The 22,253-nt window shown below is 40.0% G+C and overlaps 1 protein-coding gene across 1 annotated transcript in view; it reads left to right on the top strand.

The window, feature by feature from the left end:
* Positions 1-16,290, top strand: part of gas2l3 (growth arrest-specific 2 like 3) — a 28,191-nt gene extending 11,901 nt beyond the window's left edge. The window contains exons 3-9 of the mRNA XM_079552449.1: positions 4,370-4,550; positions 8,571-8,689; positions 9,963-10,101; positions 11,615-11,678; positions 11,859-12,000; positions 12,971-13,078; positions 14,663-16,290. Of these exons, the coding sequence (XP_079408575.1) occupies positions 4,370-4,550; positions 8,571-8,689; positions 9,963-10,101; positions 11,615-11,678; positions 11,859-12,000; positions 12,971-13,078; positions 14,663-15,943 (2,034 nt within the window). The 3' untranslated portion in view covers positions 15,944-16,290. The remainder of the gene's footprint in view (positions 1-4,369; positions 4,551-8,570; positions 8,690-9,962; positions 10,102-11,614; positions 11,679-11,858; positions 12,001-12,970; positions 13,079-14,662) is intronic.
* Positions 16,291-22,253: the final 5,963 nt, after the last annotated feature.

Below are 22,253 nucleotides of genomic sequence, written 5' to 3'. Positions count from 1 at the left end.
ATTTTTTTCGATACCTATACAAAAATATCTGTCGTTTAGAAACAGAAAACGGAACAATAATGTTTGGAAGATTTGCAAATTTACATTATCGGGTTCATCTCCAATGGCAAGAAATGTGTGAAAAATGGGGAATAATTTTGGGGAAAATGTGGCTAAAATGTGGCTCAAAATAAGGAAAAATTGTGTGAAGATATGGGACAAAAATAAATGGGGAATACATTGGGGAAATATAGAAAATATTGTAATAAAAAAAATGGGGAAAACGACCTTTAATGCTGTCCCTTGACCAAACAACATCAAAACAGCATTTTGTTCCCCCCGGTAACTACATTGAGATACCAGTAGAACCTAAACCTTTTTCCCGATACCAGACTACTGTTTAATGGTAGCCCTAATCGTGTACATACAACCATGGCATTTGTAGAAAATGGTGCTTTACATTGGGCTAAAATTGGCAGGTCCGGCCCTTGGTCTTTTTACAATGAAGAAAATCGTCCCTCCACCAAGCAAACTTGCCTACACAAGCCAATTACAGTAAGGAACCAGTCACCCATTCACTCTCTCATTCATACACTGACTATTCTCCATTGTAAGATAAATACAGTCTTTATTTTATTGGCATGTTACAGATCAGTTATTGACTATATCTATTAATAAACTCTTGAATAAACATTTAACAAGGATGCCTTCACCACACTCAATATCCTTGGGTATATGACAGGCTTTAGGTTACATTAATGTAAACAACTCACATGAAGTGATCTGATCATTACAAATATGTTAGATCAGTTACTTTTCTAAACTCTAATAGCTTTAGCATGCTGTTGCTAACCGCAGAATTGTGCGTGGCGATCAAAAACACATTAGCGAAGGTTAAAACTAACTCATGTTTGAATTCTCCTGTTTCTAATAGTTACAATGACATACAGCATGCCCAGATTCACTTAGTTTTAGGTGGAATAACTTGTGTTTTAGGGCGTTGAGAGGCAAAACTGCTATTGGTTCAGTATCGGATATTTGTAGCCGATACCCAATATCGTATTTTTTTCTAGTATCGTCTCCGATATCCGATGCCAGTATTGGATCGGTGCATCCGTAAAAGTGATAATTACATCTTGTGCATTACAATTTGCTTCAGTTATTCTTTAACAGCATTTCATAACTAAAATACACATTGGCCGATATTAGGTATTTGTATCATAGTTATCATAGTTTCTGACCCAGACTTGATTAGTTGCCCCTAACAGTAGCATGGAAGTACAGAGAATAATGTTTTTCTCTCAAGTGTGGACGCTTCTGAAGCCATTTAGAATGTGCACTGTGAGTTAAACGTGTGTATTAATTGCAAGTCTTGAAATCCTAATCGCAAAATGCAGTTCGTTTTTTCCCCCCGATATATAAATGCTTATCCCTTATATAAACTGTACATTGAATTTGAAGAGCGATAACGTGGTAGTGAAGAGTTTTTGAGTCAACTTTGCCAGCACAGTAACGGCAACTTTCCACACTTTTCATGAAATGGCTCGATTTCTGGGGTTTGAAACAAAAATAGCTTGCCAGATATAGAATTTTTCCCTAACATGATGATGAGAAATGACTGGAAAATTGAGAATAATGAACAGTTTGTGCTCTACAAGTGAACCACAACACACCTTTTCTACAGCAAACCAGCCATCGCCTTAAACTTAAAGTATCACATGCGGTTGGAACTCTAAATTCCATTGTGGCACGGCTCAAAACTGCACCGATGATTTATAACTGCAGTGAGTACATGTTACAAGCCGCGTGTGCCATAATAAAGCAAAGTTCCATGTTTTTGTGATATTGCGTAATCCTACATTCCTCTTTTCTCTCTCTCCCCAACTTCTCGACCCCAGCTGGAGTAAACCATATTGGAGTTTTTGACACCACAATGCTCCCTTTCTGTTTGTCGACTCCACTCTCTCTCCCTCTCACTGTCTCAGCCTCGTCCCAGCACAATAACCCCTTTACTAATCGATTGAATGGGGCCTTTTTGCTCATTGACAGCGCACGACGTGAAGATTATAGGGCTGTAGCTCAAACAGATGTTGACGATCATGAAGGCGAAACACACAGCGGACTTATGTAATGTCTGGAACCGAACGCAACACATCTGCTTTGGGTTTCCTATGAGACGACATCTGTAAACAACAGGGATGGACAAACAGCAGTGATATATGACACAATCAGCCCTTTTCCACCAAGCTGGTGCCGGTGCTGGTTCTGGGCCAGCTCCAGTTTCAGAACCGGTTCTTTCGTTTTCCACTGAAAAAAACGCTGGCTCTTGGTTCCAAAATCTGGTGCCGGTTGGGAACCAATTAAAAAGCTGGACCAAGAAACGAGCACCAGTGATGTCAGCGGCTGGGGGCGTGGCTCTCTCCTCCAACAAACAATCAATATTAGTTAGTTTGTGCTTAGAACTTCCTGGAGAAGCCAAAAACAGTCTCTGTGGAGGAAACTGTGCTAAAACAAGAGTTAGAAAGAAAAAATCAAAATGTTAACGGCTGCTGTGACTGAAACATAAACTTATTTTTCTGTATTTTATCACCAGAAGTGGCTGTAGTAAGATGTTGCTATCCATTTTTGATGTTGACTTCCCAAAGTGTTGCTATGACAATTGTCACACTTGGTTTTCCACCAAAATGAGAGCTGTGCCTAAGTAGGAGGTTGCTTTGTTCCCTTAGTTTATTTTGTCACGTTAGTTATGTTCAGGTATTCATTGTTTCACATTTGTCCTTTTTTTTGCAATATCCAACTAAACAGTAAACTAAACTATCCCGGGTTTGTTTTGTTTAGTTGTTTGGTTGACCTTTTCATTTAAGCATCACACACACTCTATTTAGTTTAAACATTTTACACCCAACAAAAAAGATTTTAGTTTGTAAAGAACACATCAACTGGGTAATACCTACCACCTGGCCACACCAAGTCAGTATGGAACCAATCCGGCACCAGAACCAGCTCCGAATCAGCTCTGAACCAGCCCAGAACCAGCACCTTGGTGGAAAAGCCCTAAATGTGATGCCTTTGAGAGGAGGAGAGCAGAGGCAGCCAGTACTTGAGTAGCTTTTTGAAGTAACTACCTGGAATAGTTTGACCTCGCAGGACTCGCTGTAACCTAATAATAAAACATCCATCACAGGACACAAAAGCCGAAGTAAAGGCTCAATTTCGTGGCATTGCCAATCCAGGCCGTGCGGTAGAAAAACGCAGCGAGTCGGGCCACACAGAAATCTCTCCAGTGAAGCGAACATCAAACCAAAGTGTGCAATGACATCATCTGAATCTCTGCATGACTGGCTCCCTCTATATAATGCTCTTTGTATCTGGCAAGCGTGGAGGACTAAGTAGGGTTACTAGGGTATGATAATGCTGTATTTGCTGCTGTGAGATTAATGTTACTAATATAAATGTTACTACTCAGCAGAGAGCGTCCTTCCTATGACCACGGTGTTGTATCGAGTGTAGTGGCTCCGACGAAGTAAACACAGGCTTCGAGTAATTCGCAAATGCAAAATTTGTCATTCAAATGTCTCCCTGAAAGTCCATAACATGTTTAGTTACTGCTTGCTATGAAGATTCCGATATTTGGGTATTTTACATTATCGGCTATCGGCCAGTATCTCTAAAACCGAAAGAGAAAGTTTTGTATCGGAAAGAGCTCTGTTAGATCATTGAAATGAGTCCTTCCACAACTTCTAAGGCCTCAGGGGAAAGGAGAAATATTGAAATGAGAATCAGTCACAAGTTTATACATCTTGGCTTGTGTTTTATATGTTTTATGTTGTAGTAGGGCTGGGCGATTATATCGATTTTTAAGATATATCAATATATTTTTTAATGAGATATGGAATTAGATCATATGGAGTATTTCAAATTCAGATAAGCTATTAAGTTAACAAAAAGAAACGCGTAATCTCAAGCATCTTGTTCTTAAACTGAGCACTTTATTTTATTATCTCTTAATATATAAATGCTGCCCTATTATGTTGTAGACTTGCTCATAACTTCGGAACTCTGAGAGATAGACTTACCGTTTTTTTTGAGTCTGCTGGTTTTTGTCTTTCAAACAAGCTCCCTATGAAATATCTACTAAACATGAATGTCCTGAGTAAATCAGCCCTATGCCCCTAAAAAAGCGCCCCCTGATGTCACAGTTTTCAAGCATCATACACAGGATTGTAAAGGACAATTTCTTTTTTTAAATATCGGCCCTGGATATCGGCATCGGCCTTAGAAAAACCCATATCGGTCGACCTGTAGTGGTGTTAAACCCACTCATTATATCATTAGTAAAAAGTGTGGAATGTTGATTGTTGCTAGACTGAACCGTCTGTCTTTCCTCCAGGTGTGTGAGAAGTTCGTGGCCCCGTTGCTGAGTCCAAAGAGCCCACGCGGCCCTCTGTCCCAGCGACATGGTCCCGGTCTGGCCGATGTGTTCCAGTACGACCAGTGGCTCGCGGTCCGACACGAGGCCACGTTGTTCCCCATGCAGGAGGACCTGGCCATCTGGCTCACAGGGATCCTGGGTAAGGAGTCTGAGTGACTGACACACTATGGGCTATACTGGCGATGAAGACGACAATAAATAAGCCCCCATTTTTTTTGGGATGTTGAAATGTTGCAATGCGATTAGTGCAGGGTTCTGTCGAATGAAAAAAAACATCCAAGAACTCGAGTGCTTTCTTATCGCATATTACCAAAAGTAAAGAAGATGATCGGTAGCTCTAGGTTTGTTCAGACTGAATTCTGTTCTGTGTCTGTTTAGTCTTCTGTGTTTTATGAGACTTAACTTATTTAACAAAGATGATAAAGATGTTAATGATGATTCAATGTGATCAAAACACCAATATCGGCAGCCAATAAATGGTTGATTTAACACAGGGGTGCCCAAACTTTTAGTCTCCACGGGCCAAAATGAAAAAGTGCCTGTGAGTCGCGGGTTAAACGCGGCGATGTCAAGTGTGAAACACACATAACTGCATATAATAATAGTGAGTGACTTTATTTTCTTTTTTGGTAGCCTATACATTTGCATTTGATTCTATCTATGCAAATAACATGCTACATTAAAACAAACGTTAACTATGGCAAAAGCCAAGTTTTAGTAGAACAAAATCTATTATAGCAATATAGTGCAAAATGTAAACAATGCCTCTATCTCCAGCATTGACAGTTCATTTCAAAATATACCGTCAATGATCTACAGTGACTAAACCTCATTAATTTTTTAACTCAAAGGAAAGGCCACATTAGATAATTTTGAAAATTTCAGTTGGGCATACATTATTTTATAAGTCAGTTTTTAACATGTACCTTTGTTGATGCCAACTTTGCAACAAAAGTTGGAAAAATGGGAAAGTTTATGTGCTGCAACGCTCTGTGATTGATAAACACCAAGACACCACAACAGTGTTTCCTTAACTTTGCGAAAGGAGTGAAACAGCGCCTCCAATTTGACGCTGGTGGCCAAAAAGTGTACTGCATCCATATTTACCATTGAGAATGAATGGGAGAGAGTTGTATTAACCACCTGCAGCGCAAAAGAAGGTCACTCTCTGGCGGGCCAACAGAATTGCTCCGGAGGGCCAAATTTGGCCCACGGGCCCCACTTTGGGCACCCCTGATTTAACATATGAATAATATAAAAACTCCCGGTGTAGAAACAGGAGCATGTCTGGTCTTGACAATACTGTTGGTAGTTTTATTTTGTTTACATTTTAGTCTTACTACAAGCCTGAAACCCAGTGTGCGACATGTGCGTGTGTGTATAATCAACTTTTCATCTGCCACACAGTAGTCAGTCTGGTCCCCGAGGCGAGGAACATACCAGCGCACAATTGACACAGGGCTCTATGTGATTGTATTGAGTAGCTGTTTTTTCCAACAGCGGCACCAAATCTCTCTTTCCACCTTCCCTCAGTCATTACGCCTATTGTCCGCTCAGACACAATGGAGCAGTGAGGAAACCAAAACTGTCTCTATTGTGGTCTCTGAAACTGCTGCTTTTTGAGGCGGGGGCTAAGTTTGCTCTTTTCCGGTGAGAATGTTTGCAAGTACTAGGTTTCAGCGTGAGTTATTGATGCCACGACCACTGACCCACAGCGGCAACTGTTTCACTGCAAAAACATCAAGGCTAAGGCGTCCTAAAGCAGTTCAAAACATAGTAAGGAACTAGTACAAATCAGGATGCACCAATCCGATGCTGGAAAAAATACAATATCGGATATCAGCTACAAATATCCGATACTGAACCGATACCAGTTTTGGCGCTCAACGCCTTAAAAACACAACTTTTACCACCTAAATCTAAGGGAATATGGGCATGTACATGGCCAAGTGTTTGTATTTTAGTTCAAGAAATAACTGATCTCACATATTTGTAATGATCAGATCACTTAATATGAGTTTTTTTATTTTAATGTAACCTAAAGCCATTTAAAGGGGCTAGATGTAAGTTAGTCATTTTATACTCACTACTGCCACCTCAGGTCTTATGCGTAGCTGCAGCTTCTATATTAAGCTTGTGCATGACGGCACTTCGGACCCGAAGTTATTTTTACAGTAGTAGTTTTTACATTTTTAAACTCTGTGTAGTCCCCTTAACCAAGGATATTTAGTGTAGAAAAGTCATCCTTGTTAAATGTTTATGAAAGAGTTTATCAATCGATATAATTGATAATTGATCTGTAACATGACAATAAAATAAGACTTTATTGATCTTACAATGGAGAAGAGTCATTAAAAATTTTCACTCATAGAAAGCCACTTTTAAGAAAGTCTCTTGGTATCGGTAAATATCGGATATCGGCAGATACTCAAACCCCAGTATCGGTATTGGTAGCAAAATAGCTGAATCGGTGCATCTCTAATTACACATCTTTATCACTATCTTACACTCTTTCGAATAGTTTTATTTCTTGATTTTTAAGCGACTACACTTCACATGGACATTAATGTGACTATTTTGGTAATTGATTGTTTGCTTTCTTGAAATTGTTTTAAAGGGACTATGCAGAGTTTAAAAATGTTAAAATTAAGTATTTTCCTCCCCCTACAAGTTCCAGCCGTGTCCTAATGTGTAGAATGAGCTCAGACCTGTTCACCACAACTGCCTCTAAAATCCTGCACTGTCACTCAAAAACGTGTTACTTCGGGTCTGAAGTGCCGTCATGCACGAGCTTAATATAGAAGCTGCAGTTACACGTATGACCTGAGGTGGCAGTAGTGAGTATAAAATGGCCAACTTGCATCTAGTCTCTTTAAATCAACAACATACATTAAATTTGTAAGTACTTTTTTTCTTACATGGAGCAAAAAACACAATATTTAAATTAGTCTCAGCTCTAAGCTTGAATACTTTTGTGTAAATTCACCTGTGTCCTGTGGTCCCTCTCCGGGTGCCCCACAAACAGGTGGCGTGCGGCGCGTCGGGTTTCGAGCCTCTGGGCCAAACTTTTGTGCTGAAAATATGCTTTTGTTCGCCAATCTTTGTCACTTAGTGGAATTGCTTTTGTGACGGTGAATGAATCTTCTCTCGTCTTTTGACTCTGACCTGTCGGTTTACAATGGGAAGGTCATGGGACAGGATATGGCCTTTGTGAGGCGGTGAAAGAGGGACCGTTCAAATGTACAAAAACAAGCTGAAGTTCCTAATGGCAGAGAGTGAAACTTGGAGTTACAACGGTGTGTCTCAGAAGTATGCACAAGGAGAACGGCCTTAGAAGAAATGTGTCCTTCAAAGATAAACAACAGTCAGAAAAAATGTGGGTCAGAAAATCAAGGATAAAATGGGAACGGCTGGACAAGTTTCAGCCACATACAGTCTTTCCTCTATTGTTGAAACCTATAGAAGGACAAAAATGCATTCATAACTAGGGCTGGGCACCGTTAAACGATACCAGTCTGGTCTGGTATCGTAAAAAAGGTTTAGGTTAAACTAGTATCGGGGAAAAAAATGAAAGCAGGAACTGAAAAAAATAGAAAAAAATATTTAGATTCAAGTTTTGATGCTGTTGGTCATAAAACATTGAGGGAAAAATGAGGAGAAAATAGGAAAGAAAAGTTGACAAATTGGGAAAATTGAGGAAAATGTTGAAACATTTGGGGGAAAAATTGGGGGAAAAGGTCGACAAAATTAGAAAAAACTTTGGAAAAATTTGAACGATTGGGGCAAAAAGTTGAAAAAATTTGGGGGAATGAATTTGAAAAGTGAGAAAAGGGAATTTTCTTGGCTGTTTTATTTCAAATAAATGATACAAATGCAAAATAAAATAACATTATTAATATGTTTTTATGGTGCTATATGACAAATGCTTAAGTATAGGTATCAGAAAAAGTATTGTTCAGGTATTGGTATCAAAAGCCAAGTATTGTTAAAGTACTGGTATCGAAGAAAACGTAACGGTTCCCAGCTCTGTTAATAACTGAGAGCCACGAAGGGTACACGGCGGGTCTAAACTGAGATCCCGGTGCTCTGTGTGAAAAGCATGATCAGGTTTTCTTGGCTCGGACTAACCTTTTGCTGCTGGTCTCTGTGATGCCTTCAGGGGGACACGTGAGAGCGGAGTTCTTCATGGAGGAGCTGAACAACGGGGTGAAGCTGTGTGAGCTGATCAGAGTGCTGCAGACCAAAGTGGCCCAGAGCTGCCCCTCTGCGGTCGACAAGGTGAGTCAGGCACAACTGAAAAAATATCAAAATATCTTTAGGTCTAAAAGCACTGAAGGGAAAACACGGCGCTCAAAATACTATCAGGATGAACACTTGAAAAATGGATTGAAATGGTTTACATGGAAAGATGAAGTGAAAGTGAATCAAAATTGTAATTTGAATTTGACTGTGAATGGCTCATTGCTCAATGAAGTTGTGAGCGCCAGTGCTTCACATCCATCCATTTTCTTCCGCTCTATCCGGGCCGGGTCGTGGGGGCAGCAGCCTCAGCCCAGACTTCCCGATCCCCACACACCTCCTCCAGCTGTTCTGGGGGGACCCTGAGGTGACACCAGGCCAGCTCGGAGACATAGTCCCACCAGCGTGTCCTGGGCCTTCCACGAGGCCTTGTCCCAACTAAAAAGCTAAAACATGCAATGATAAATTAAATTGGAAAATAACTAAATACAATCCAATGTATGGACAAAATGGTGTTTTTATTTAGTAGAAGAAGAACTTTATTTATAAAGCGCCTTTAACAGACATGTTTTGTTCATAATTGTGACACCATGTAAAAAATATTTGGCGGAGGGAAATATTGTTTATTGTTCTAACCTCTTAACCTCCACTTGAATCAAACATATTTTCTCCAGTTTAGCTTAAAGCGACTTGAAAACAGTGTCAGAATAGTAACACAAATGAGAGGAAAACGCAACAACAAAAATGTACATGAAAAGTGAAGAAAAAAGTGACAAACCAGGATGAAAATGCAACAAAAGGGCCACAAAAACTTGACAAAGTAACAATCAGTCTTTTACGTTTTAGTTTTGTCAAAGTATTCCGTTGCCCAAGTGATTTTCATCACAGTGAAGCTTAAAGGCCAGTACCTGATTTTGTTTTTTATTACAAACAAGAAAAACACAAACATTTAATTGCTAGTTCCTAACTTTGCTAACACATTTCCAGGATCCCAATTCTTCTGAGGGATGAATTTATGAGGCACAGAGATGTTAACTTGTATTTAATTATAATTAGATGAATAGATTTTTCAGATTTTTAGGGTTTAAATCGTCAGTCCAGTCGACGATTTAAGCTTCAATTCGCAAAAGATTTAAGTTATTTAGTCCTCTGAAAACAACAAAATATCCTGTCTTCATGAGCCAAATGAAACAAAGCGCACTGTATTTTTACTTGTACTGATTTCATGAGTACATTAAATTGAAGTTCAAAGTTCAAACTGTTTGTCGCTGCAAAATATCTGACCTTTTAAAATGTTTTTTTTTTAATACAGCTTTTTCCCAGGAAAGTGGCGTATAAAACCAACGCATCTCCCGGCTCATTCTTTGCTCGAGACAACACGGCCAACTTCCTGTCCTGGTGCCGGACCATCGGAGTGGAGGAGACCTACCTGTTTGAGTCGGAGGGACTGGGTAAGATGAGCTCAGTGTCTTTCCTGGCCCCCTCATTTCTAATGCTCCTCCTTAAACTCTGAGTGAACTATTTATCCTGTTTCTTAAAGACCTCCTCCTAGTTAATACAAGATGATTCCTTTTAAACCTTTACCAGGGTATTTCGCCTCAGCTTTACCTGTAACAAATGTCTGCACAGTTAATTTAATATATTGTCTCAGGAGTCTGACTCGGGCTTAAGTGTTTTACCCAAGTCTCGATCTGTTTCGTAATCTTCTAATATCTAAGTATTAGGCCCTAACTCCCTAATGGTTTAATGGGATGTGTCTGTGGGGGTAATCAGGCTGAGTACACAGTATCAGGATCACTTCATTAAAAACTACAGGCCTCCCAAAACGCCAGTGAGAGCTTTTATTTTGAAAGGTCATTAATGCTTCATGCGCAAACTAATGAGGCCTCGCTCCCAAATGTTTGTTTATTTCTTTTTTTTCATCCTGCATAAATTAGCCTCACATCCTCCGAGGGAATAATGAACTTTCTCTGCGCATTAGGTCACATTTCAAACACATTTTAATTCAACCTCATTACAGCATGTTTTGGGTGGATTTATGAGGAATCTTTTTTATATTCTATGTACCACTTTTTCTAAAACCGATACGAGTACGAGGCATTTACTTCAACATACTTTTTGAAGTGAATATACGGTTTATAGACTGACCTTTTCACAGCAGATTGGTTTGTAATTAGTTAATTTATTCATTTACATTTCCTTGAGTAAAGTAGGTGACACTTTTAAGAGAAGTTATATCAGAATAGAACAGATGCCATTTTGTTTTTCATTCATTATTATTTTCAATTTTTATTGCACTGTCGATCATAGACACAACAGCCCATGTACAAAAGCTCCTCAATGCTGGTGCTTTATTCATTTATCTATTTTTATTTAACAATAGTATTGAGATGGTTTCTTATTACTGCAGCTAAATGGTCTCTCTTCACCTTTACTTCAGCTCTGTGTAGATTTTCTCATGGTTTATAGCAACTTAGCATTTTGATTGTTTTCTGCAGCTCATTTTCGTTCAATATGGACATGCTGTATCTCTTTCATTTAGATTTTCTGAGGATTTTTTAGCCGCCGAGTTAGTTTTTCAGATGAATAAGCCCCAGAACTGTTAGCCGCGAGTTAGCAACATTAGCCTGTATCTTGTAAACAGTGCAGACTTCACGCTGCAGCTCTAACAACACTTGGCTCTGGTTAAATCCAGTACAGACTCTGATTTAGGGAGTGTCGTCTATAATAAAGTCCGCTCTATGTGGAATATTGTATTTCCACTAAAGAATTCTCCAGTTTGTTGCTATTTTCTCACCTCAGTGGAGAGCTGCGCCCTGTAGGTGCGCTGGCCACACGGTAACTGGTGTCGGTTTCTGGTATCGGGACCTCATTAATGAGTACGAGTATGAGTACAAGCATGTGGTATCGGTGCATCCCTAATAATGTATCTCTCTAACCTATAGCAATTGTTTTTCTTTTCAGTGCTGCACAAAGAACCTCGACAGGTCTGCCTTTGCCTGCTCGAAATTGGACGGATCCTTTTAAAGTGAGTGCAGGAAAATAGCCTTATGTAATTTGTTAATTTGTTGAGCCCAGAATAAGACAGTGATTTGCATCTGAAGTAGAGCTTATAAAGATCTTCTTTGCACAGTTGGTTTTAAAATATGCAAAGCTTCACATCTAAGACCCTTCGATGTCTAAAAAACCTCACTCTTGTGTCGCTCAGGTATGGAGTGGAGCCTCCTGTGCTGGTGAAGCTGGAGAAGGAGATCGAGTTGGAGGAGACGTTACTTTTGGCTGAAGAGCCGCCTCCCGCCGTGAAAACCTTCAGCGTGTGCTGCCAACATGGAGGCCTGTACCAGTCCGAGGTTAGGGTCACATCAACTTCTGCTGTGATTGTGTCTGTGCTGTTTTTGGGGAGCATTTTTCCTTCAGGGCTCCTTGTAAAAGTCTGTACTAAAAGCTTTGTTCCTGAATGGAGAAAAGTTGCCCATTGTTCTCCTTTAACTTCGCTGCACTCCAAACAAACTCTGATCATGTGTTTTCATCACTCTTCCACTCGCCTGCACCTCGAATATAGACACAGCTGATCACGTTAGCATCACGGCGCTGGTGCATGTGCGACCCAGTTCAGGCAGAGCCAAGATGGCCGACCGTGCGCTTCGTTGTGGGCCCCGGGGGTCCGTGACACACCGTAGCCGACCATGTGCTGTCTGCTACAAGACTCGTACTGACACGTGCACCTAAGGCCATGCACATATTACATCGTATACATCACAAAGTCCATGCACTTTTAAAAAGCTCCACGATTAATATTTAAGGTCACATGAATTTATGAGTGTTTAAATGATTAAATTTAGTCATATTCCCAGATTAGATAACCCAGGCGTCACCACTGTGGGCTGGCGGTTTGGTCTCAGAGGAGAGGGGCCTGGCTAAAAATAACTCTGGACACATTGAAGCAGAAAATGTTTCGTTAAAGCAAGTCGTACGTGTGTTCCCAAGAGTTTACTCATTTAAATAAGCGGCTTATGTCACTATTGGAGATGCACTGCAGCCCATCTAACGGCTGCGCGATTGAGTGATGGCTTTTAACAAGATGCCAACATGGACTGACAAGGTTGAGCTTGGACTATTTGGAAATGGATGCAGTGTCGAAGTGTGTGGTCAATGTGGACGTCGGAAGGAACTCAAATGAAAAGATCAAATACTATTAATATATTAAAATAAATGTTCCCAGTTAAATGTGAAGCATGGATTTGTTGAGGATATTTTTCCTCCTCAAACCATTTCTGTACCTTTTTCTTTAATGTGATATGTTCAATGTTTTTTCTGTAGGAGGCTGGTGGTATGGATGAACCTCCGTGTAACTGCGCCAATAGAGTGTCTATCGAGTATCTGTCTGAGGGACGCTACAGACTGGGAGACAAGACCATCTTCATCCGAGTGAGTGGCGTTTTATCAAATAATCAAATACTTAACATAGAAATGATGACAACAAGCCTTTCTTTGGTTAATGTATCCTTTTGGTTAGGGTTCTAGGGGTGTGACAATATATCGATTTTGTGATATATTGCGATATTTTGCTGGACGATACCGATACTTTTTCAGATTTCAGATTCAGATATCGATACTTTATCGTGAGCCATGTATTGTATCGAACCGTGAGGTACTCAGAAGTTCCCACCCGATCACACTCACAAGACTTCAAGACACAGAGGGTTTCTCGTTGTAACTAGACCTGAGAATTTTATACAATTTTGGAAAGGGACAGAAAATAACTATTTCTCCCGATATGGCATGAAATGTTGCTTTTGAACAAAATTCAGAATTTAATCCTTTGCAGCTCCCCATTCAAACACTTTGCTTCCTGAACACAGTATGTCCATCATTATTGAACAGACAGACTTTAGGAAGCTTTTTCTTGTTTTACATTTTTACAATGATCAGTAATCTAATTCAGTCTACTTAAAAAGTATTAAAGTAGCAGTTGTAGTTCAGTTGCATGAGGTTTAGAAGTTCACATGACTTCATACAGCCTTCAAAATCCTATTATCGCACAGTATTTTAGGAATTCAAATGACTTCTTATGCATCACAGTATGAACTGACATCACTTTGCACCAAATCCTTGCAGCTGAGTTAAGTTTGAGTGCGATGGTGACGGAGCAAAAGCTGGCAGCGACGTCCTGTCGGCATAATCTCGTTAGCGTGTTTCTCTGAAGCTTGTTAGTGTCGTACGGCTCTGCTTTAGTTACATCATAAAGTGGTCCGTGCCAAGCCTACGGACAAACACACATTTATAGATCCACGCAAGGTATTTTAAGATGTTTGCTCGAGAAGATGTTCGGAGCTTCTTTTCATTTGGTAACAAACAATACTATTAAAGGTGAAGGATTAAAGTGCATCAGAAGTATATCATGTTCTGTGATGTTAAAGGATCCATAATAAATAATTCAAGGCATAATCTATTGTCTTACAATACACTTTAGTCCTATGTATTTTGTCTCAATTTTGTTTTTGAATTTAATCAAAAATACCCAGACATTTCTCTTGATACCTGTTCAATACTTGTTTGTGGTTTTGTTTTGTTTCTTTGTCTGTTTTTTTTTTTTTTTATAGAGAAACGAATGTTCTTCATTCTCTTTTAATGTCCAGGAGACTATATTACTCTCTTGGATTGACTGTCACTGACAATCTCTTATTTTGCAAACTATGTAATATCAGTCACATGACTTTTTCTGGTTTCGGGTGCCATTTTGAGGACTTTTTAAGATTTAAAAGATGGAACACAGATGAACACAGAATAACATTCTTATGTCTTAAACAGTACATTCTACATAGTGTTAAAGAAATAGCATGATTGTATTAATTAAGGAACACCATCCATCCAATAAAAATACGTAGTTGCAGTGTGGAAATTGGATGGATTCTAAGCTTTATGTTATGCATCTCTAAATCAAACGTGCATTAATTACATAACGTCTCCTGTAGTGCACTCCTGTGAACGCAATGTTTCTTTTCTCTCCAGATGCTGCATGGCAAACACGTGATGGTGCGGGTGGGCGGCGGCTGGGACACTCTGCGCGGGTTCCTCATGAAGTATGACCCTCAACGCGTGCTCCAGTTCACTACTCTCGAGCAGAAGATACTGGCGTTTCAGAAGGGCCCTCCCGGTTTGGGACATAACCACCACAACCACCACGGCGGGACCCCAGCGCCCCCGCCCCCTCCGCCGGAAATGGACCCTCTCGCGGCTGTCGACGACCTCGTGTCCTCCACGTCATCCTCCTCCTCCTCCTCCTCCTCTTCCTCCTCCACCGCCCCCTGTAAGCCTCCGCAAACATGCAGATCATACGCCAACTCCCCAGTGTGCACGCCGACTCTCCCCAGGAAAAACGCAGCCCCCGTGCCCAAAAACATCCTCCAAATGCCCCCTAAAAAACCAACTCAGCTCCCGCTTTCGATCACCAAAAACGCGTCATCCTCTTTGCCGTCTACTCCAAAGCAGACCCCCAGCCCGTGTGGTCAAAGGGGTGTGGCCCAGCGTAGAGCCATGACGCCCTCGCCAGTGCTTTCGAACCCCGCATCCAGGCTAAAGCTACGAGCTAATCCACGCAACAAGGAGCAGCCGCGAAGTCCGGTCTGCCCCGAACCGTCTTCCAAATGTCCCAAACCGTCCAGCCCTCTCACCTCCCCCACAGGCATCCCCTTACCCCGCCCCGCCACAGCCCCGGCCCGAGCTAATGCTGACACGGCTAAACCTCCCACGGGCGCTAACCAACGTTCGCGTTTAGCCCAGCGGCGCCCCGGATCGCCGGCCTCTCGTCTTCGTTTAGAAACGGCGAGGAGAGTCCGGGCCGCCCAGAATTACACACCGAGCTCCAGCTCCAGCTCCAGAGCGGCGTCCCCTGCGTTAAGCACCTCCAGCAAAGCGAGCGATATCCAGGCTAAAGCTAAAACGCCCGCGCAGAGTAAGCTAACGGCTAGCGCTCCGCATGCTAAACCCGTTGCTACTTCGCACATCCCGACGCCAGTCCACGGGCGGGTCCCCACGGCTGGCGGCACGAATCCAAAACCAAGTCAGAAAAGCGTTACCGAGTCCAAGTCGACACCGAAAGCACAAGCTAACGCTAACGCTAGCAATAATAACAACGCTAAGTCAGAGCAAGCGACCGCACAAAAATCCGGCATTCCTAAAGCCACCAAGATGGACGCAAGTGGCCGCAAAAAACCCACGCAGGGTAAAGCTAAAACCGAGGAGCCATATTTCGAAATGAACTTGAAAAGAAAACAAAAAAACGTAGCCTAAAAAAACCAGCCGGCTGGTTCTTCTCTGGTCGATCCCTCTGAACCCAGCACTTCTCGATCTAACACTGTCTCTAACCCAAATCCGATCTAGATTAATAATGATAATAATAATAATAATCGCTGTTTGTTTTGGAATTTTTGTATGTTATTTAATTGTGGTTTGTAGTTTTTTAATAGGAAGTGGTTGGTCATGTCATATTTTGTGGCGTGTGGTATTTTTTCCAGAGCTCATATCCAAGTACAAGGTTAACACTAATCTCCTTTGTTTACATTTTTTGTTACAACTTTTGTTACAGCCATTAACTGCATTTTAAGACACTAACCTCGATGACTGAGGGCATTTTCACACGTGACTTTCACACTTGACCATGTTAAAATGAATTGTAGCAAGTTTAAATCAAACTATAAGCTTCCAATGATTTAGATTTTGTTCTTGTTGTTTTTTTCCATCAAAAGAAGAAAAAAATGACATTTGATTAAAGTCACTGTGTGAAAATGCCCTTTAATAACATTGCCACGATTTAACATATCTAAAGGAAAACCAAAGTCAATGAAGTTTGGAGAGATCGTTTTAATGGTCACGTGTTTGTATTTGTGTTTATCAATTAACCTGGTCAGCAAAACTCATTCATGTAGTAGTAGTAAAAATGACTCCAACCAATCGTAATGATTTATCTGATCAGGGGCTTTATGCAGTGCCTTGTGTTACGAGATGAACCCCCATTGGTTGATAGTAGCTCCCTATGATACAATTTTAATCTTCAAATATTGTACTTTCTTGATATGAATTTAAAGATTAACGTAAAGATGAACATTCGAGGTATTAATTGATAGTTTTAGTCTTTATATCATAGTAGTTTTTAACACATTCAGATGCAGGCTTAGTGCAGAGCCTTGCCTCTCATTGACCTCATTTTTATTTTGCAACCATAGTAGTTTCTTCTCATTAGCTTCATGCTGCCAATTTAAAGGGATATTTCAGCATTTTTGACATAGGGCCTCATTTCCTAGTTATCCAGATATTTTTTTTGTACTTCAAGCAGTTCTTGTATTTGAATAGTTTCGTGGTGCAAGGCTAGTGCATTTCTATGGTATCAGCTAGCCTGCATTAAAAACAGTCCGACTCCACAGAGCACCTGAGGCAAATCACTTATAACACCAGACTAACCATATGTATGTCTGCGTCCATAGAATAATTTCAACCATTTTGCATTTAAAAGACCTTTATATGTGAGCAGCATCAGCTTTGTGGTTGTATAAGCTACGCAGCTGCGGAGTGATCTGCTAGAAAATAGTCCCTCAAAATGCGATCATTCATCATTATTCATGGACACAGACATTTATATGGTTAGTCTGGTGTTATAAGTGATTTGCCTCAGGTGCACTGTGGAGTCAGACTGTTTTTAATGCAGGCTAGCTGATACCATAGAAATGCGCTAGCCTTGCACTAGCCTAGCGCCACGAAACCCTTCAAATATAAGAACTGCATGAATTACAAAAAAAAATGTGCAGAAATCAGCAACACTCTGGATAACAAAGAAATGAGGCCCTATGTCAAAAATCCTGAAATATCCCTTTAATCTACTAACCTAAAATGCTGGCCAGGTTGATTTATAAACAGTTTTTGGTGGAAGGGTTTTCCTCAGTGGTACCAGACAGTGCCATGAGAAACCATTTTGCCGTTGTGCCTTTGACAGAACATGATTATGAGAATGTAAAGGACTTACAATGGGATGGATGGGGGGATTTTATGGCTTTTCGGGATCGGTTTTGCACACTGTAAACTGGCACTCTCTATAGAAAGGAACTACTGAACTCAAGAACTCGCTCTGCCCTCTAGTGGCTGCAATAACGTTACTGCATAATCTACTTTTCAGACTTTTCTATGTTTTTTGTCGATAAAGTCTCTAGTTTTCTATGTACGTAGTGTTGGTGTACGTGAGTGAATATATATATACGTAAAGCAGCAAATAAATATATTATTGTGAGGCTTTTTCTTGGCACTTTATAGGAACTGGTGTTCGTCACAGCTGAATGTTGATTTTTTTTTTTCATGTCTTTTTGTCCAGTTTTAAATGTTTAATAAATGGACAAGTGTTTTTAAAGCAAATCTGGTTTGGGGTTTTCTTTCGTCTTGTGTGAAAGGGATAGTCTTTCATTTTTAATGTTTTACAAATGTTATAGATTGCATAAAATTGAGCAGCTGGACCTGCAATTCGATGTAATGTAAGTAATATTATACAGCAGGGGAGGCAAGTTTCCATCGTGGAGGCCGAGTTTCATCATTGTCTAAACACCCAAGGGCCGAACCGCAACATTGTAGCCTAAAGTAAATAACTTTTCTGTAAATGCCAATGTTTATATCAGTTCTCAGCAGTGTTAATTTGACAACATATTTTAATTTAGTCTTTTGACGAAAATGCAATTCGATTTTAGTCTAGTTTTAGTAAAAAAAAATCTTCAATTTTAGTCTAGTTTTAGTCGACTAAAATTGCAAGTAAATTTAGTCGACTGAATTTAAGACTAATTTAGTCGACTTTGCATTGATAATATGTATTATAATCATATTTAATCTTGTTCCTCTGCTTCATGGAGCTGCTCCACATGAACAAAGCTCAGAGCTGCTCCTTTGGCAGAGGATTTACATGATCTGAGGCTTTTTTCAGACGGTCAATAGAAGTTTGGATGGTTTTAGTCTCTCCTTTTCATTTTTATTTAGTCTTGTTAGGGTCGACTAAAATATCTGGACATTTTAGTCATAGTTTTAGTCCCATGAAAAACTTTTGATTTAGTTTTACTCCAATTTTAGTCGTCAAAAATATCACTTTGGCTAAAATTAAGACTAAATATTTTAGTTGACGAAATTAACACTGGTTCTCAGGTGGCCGGGCTTTGGGACCCACCGTTACCCTCGGATGACGAGCCGAGGACCTAAATAAAACTGTAATTTGTCATATCGTATAAAATATTGTATTTTCCACGCAGGTTTTTGTTGAACAAGCAGTAGATTTCCCTTTAAGTGACTGAAATTATGATCAAAACAACCCAATAACATTCATTTTAACAGATACAGTTAGTGTTTCCATGCCGTTTCAGATGGAAAATATTGAATAAAGGTTCCCTATAGGCTCGTGACTCACTTTTGGGTCCCAACCCAGCAGTAGAGAATCACTGTTTATCATTATATACAGTGGGGAATTTTTTTTTTCACATAGACATTGTATTGGATTTTGGCCAAATACTTTTTTTCCCCACTGTATGACCAAGCGGGATTTTCAAAGACTGACACTATTTCTCACATTTTAAGAGTACTTTAACAGGTATTATCTTATTTGCTATTAATATTTCTCAAAGTCATCTTGGGGGGCCAGAGGTTCTGCGCTGGAGGGCCGGATTTGACGTTGCCTACCCCTGTTATACAGTATAATAATAAAGGCCCTCCCTTTGCTGAGCTCAGCAACTAATGAGAATCCCGGGTCTCGTCACTTTGACCAATGAGACGATCTTTCCTGTGAACTGATTCATAGTTTACTTGTGAAATTTGTTCTCGCTTTCTATTTTGCAAACTAGGTGTGTCTGGTCCATTCAGGAGACGAGGAGGTGGACTTTAATATTTCATTCTCACCTCATTTTGCAATCTAAGACTATCACACTGATACAAAGAAACCTTTTGAGTGTTTACCTTTTAGATTGTGATCCAGACTCATTCCTTACTTTCCCAACGCATTTCTAAGTTTAGTTGAAAAGGCTTTGAGCTTCTTCTGGCGGTACTGCTGGTTTTCCTCAATTCTAATTCTAATCCTGGTTTAGATTCTTTTTGCATCCGGTGTTATATCAGGTTTGCAATGTTTGTCCAGACTCCAGACTTTACCTGGGGTGACTCCGTAAGCACCTACATTTCAGCATTCTGGTAAACTTAAATGAACTTGTATTGAGCTTATTTCCACATACATCAAATTTTAATACTGTATCATTGTTACAGTTACTATGCAGCCTTTTACTTGAATCCACAATGTAATATTTCACCCAATAAACAGAATATTACACAAGCATTTATTTTATTACAAATATTTTTAGTTGAAAAATCTCTCCTCAGACCTGACTAACTTTACTGGGAGCGGGACGTCTCCAGTTCGTCTCCAGTTCGTCTCCAGTTCGTCTCAATGTCGACTGAAGGCAGCCAAATATTAGACTTGAATAGGTTAGGTTCACATCCAAATCCATTCTTTGCTAAACCACAGTAAAAAATATCATTTTCTGAGTCGGGCTGGTCATTAGGAGCATGTTTTGCTTCACTGGCCACAGCCTAATCCAAAATGTTGTGCATCGTGCCTTTAAGAATAATTAATCATTTTAATTGTCTACTTTTGTATGTTTTTTTTTTCTACAAGAAACAATGAAACGCCTAAGGTAAAACAATCTTCTCACTTCTATTGAAACCTTGGTTAAACACTGCCCCCTAGTGGTCGAGATCAAATTGACAACGTTCATGGCCAGCTTAGATAGTAGGGCTGGCACAAAACATCGGATTGGACTTTGATTGCAATACTTTGTGCTGCAATACCAAGTATCGATACTTTATGAAGTATCGCAATACTTTCAAGACTTGTGTTTGGAGGCATTTTTATCAAACACTCCTGTTTTCCAGTAACAATTACACAGCACTTTGTTACTTTTTGTGTTAATGCACTTTTCAATCTTAACACTTGTTAAATAGCATTTGTTTTTTTAAACTTTGGACACATCACTTTTTACACATTTTAAAGTAGACATGTTACTTATAATTACTTACTGTATCGCACTACGTATCGGATCGGCTCCTGAGTATCGTGATACTATCGGATCGTGACAAAAGTGGATCGTCCCAGCCCTACTAGTTACCTAAAAACAGGTTTGTCATTATTGAATTGAAACCTTTTTTAAATTCTTGGTAAATGGTAAATAGTCTCAACTTATATAGCGCTTTTCCACCTACATTAGGCACTCAAAGCGCTTTACAGCAAGGATCCACTCACCCAATCATACTCTCATACACCAATGTACGCAGACACTGTGTTCAGTAACACACTGTGATTCTCAATTATTATTTTTTACAGTTTTTAATTAAAAACGAAAAACAATCGTTCATTTTTACATGAGCTGAATTTCCATCTTGACCCATAAGACAAAGACATTGCAAACAAATATCCAGGGCGTTTCTAAAATCAGCATGAGAAGAGCAGTGTAGAAAGCGGGGGGGGGGGGGGGGTGAGGCATAAGCACCGTAACGGCGTCAAAAGTGCAAAATACAGTGAAGGCACTTACGGCAAAGGCTCTGTGTTCTCAAACTGTGGTACAGGTACAGTATTACTGACGATTACAGAATCAGGATTACTCCCGAGTCTTCTGGCAAGTTTAGACATAGCCTGTACTTACTCTTAGGCCTGGTCAAGTCCCACTATAGTCATGATTCAGGTCTGGTTAACGTTTAAAGGAACAGTCCACTGTTTTTTCAAACTGAGATATGTTCTCACCTGAGCTTAGACGAGTTGATGCGTAACTGTCAGGTCTTTACGCGTGTGCTCAGTCACGCAAAAAGACTTAAGATGTTGTTAGCTTAGTCTCTCCTCCTCTCCTCTGTGGGGCTTCCCTATTTAAATACGGTTACGTGAGCAGTTACATGATCCAAGTATAGTCACACAAAATTAAACATGTCCATTTTCTAAGCGGATAAAAACCTCCTCAAGTGGTATTTTCCACTGGGAGATCATTTTGATGCCCGAGTTCCTGAGATGAGATAACCTTTGACCTTTCAACACAACAGCAGCGATAATACATTTTTATGTATGGATATATATGGATGTTTATTCACAGCAGATTGTTCAGTAGAAGCGAAAAAAGGGCAGTCGTAGCTAGCGCTAGCGTTAGCATTAGCACGATGCATGAAACACCATGTTAGCATTCTCCGATATTTATGTATTTATGAAATGTTCAACCACTTTGCTCCTCTCCATGTCTTTGTATCTTTATTTAGTAGAAAACTTTATTCATAATTCAGCATCTGTTAAAGTAGTTTTTGAATAAATACAGAAAGTTTAAATTTTTCTCCAACTTATTTCCCCCCTTAACTGTTTTCAAAAATTACCATATATAGTTTTCTACAAAATAAAGATACAAAGACATGGAGAGGAACAAAGAGGTTCAACAGCCCATAAATACATAAATAACGGAGAATGATAACTTGATGCTACATGTTAGCATCGGGCTAATGCTAACGGTTAGCTAGCGCAAGCTATGACTGCCGTTCTTTCACTTCTACTGAACAATCTGCT

This window comes from Gobius niger (assembly GCF_951799975.1).
Source record: "Gobius niger genome assembly, chromosome: 2".
Taxonomy (NCBI): Eukaryota; Metazoa; Chordata; class Actinopteri; order Gobiiformes; family Gobiidae; genus Gobius; species Gobius niger.
This window is presented reverse-complemented; position numbering and strand designations above follow the sequence as displayed.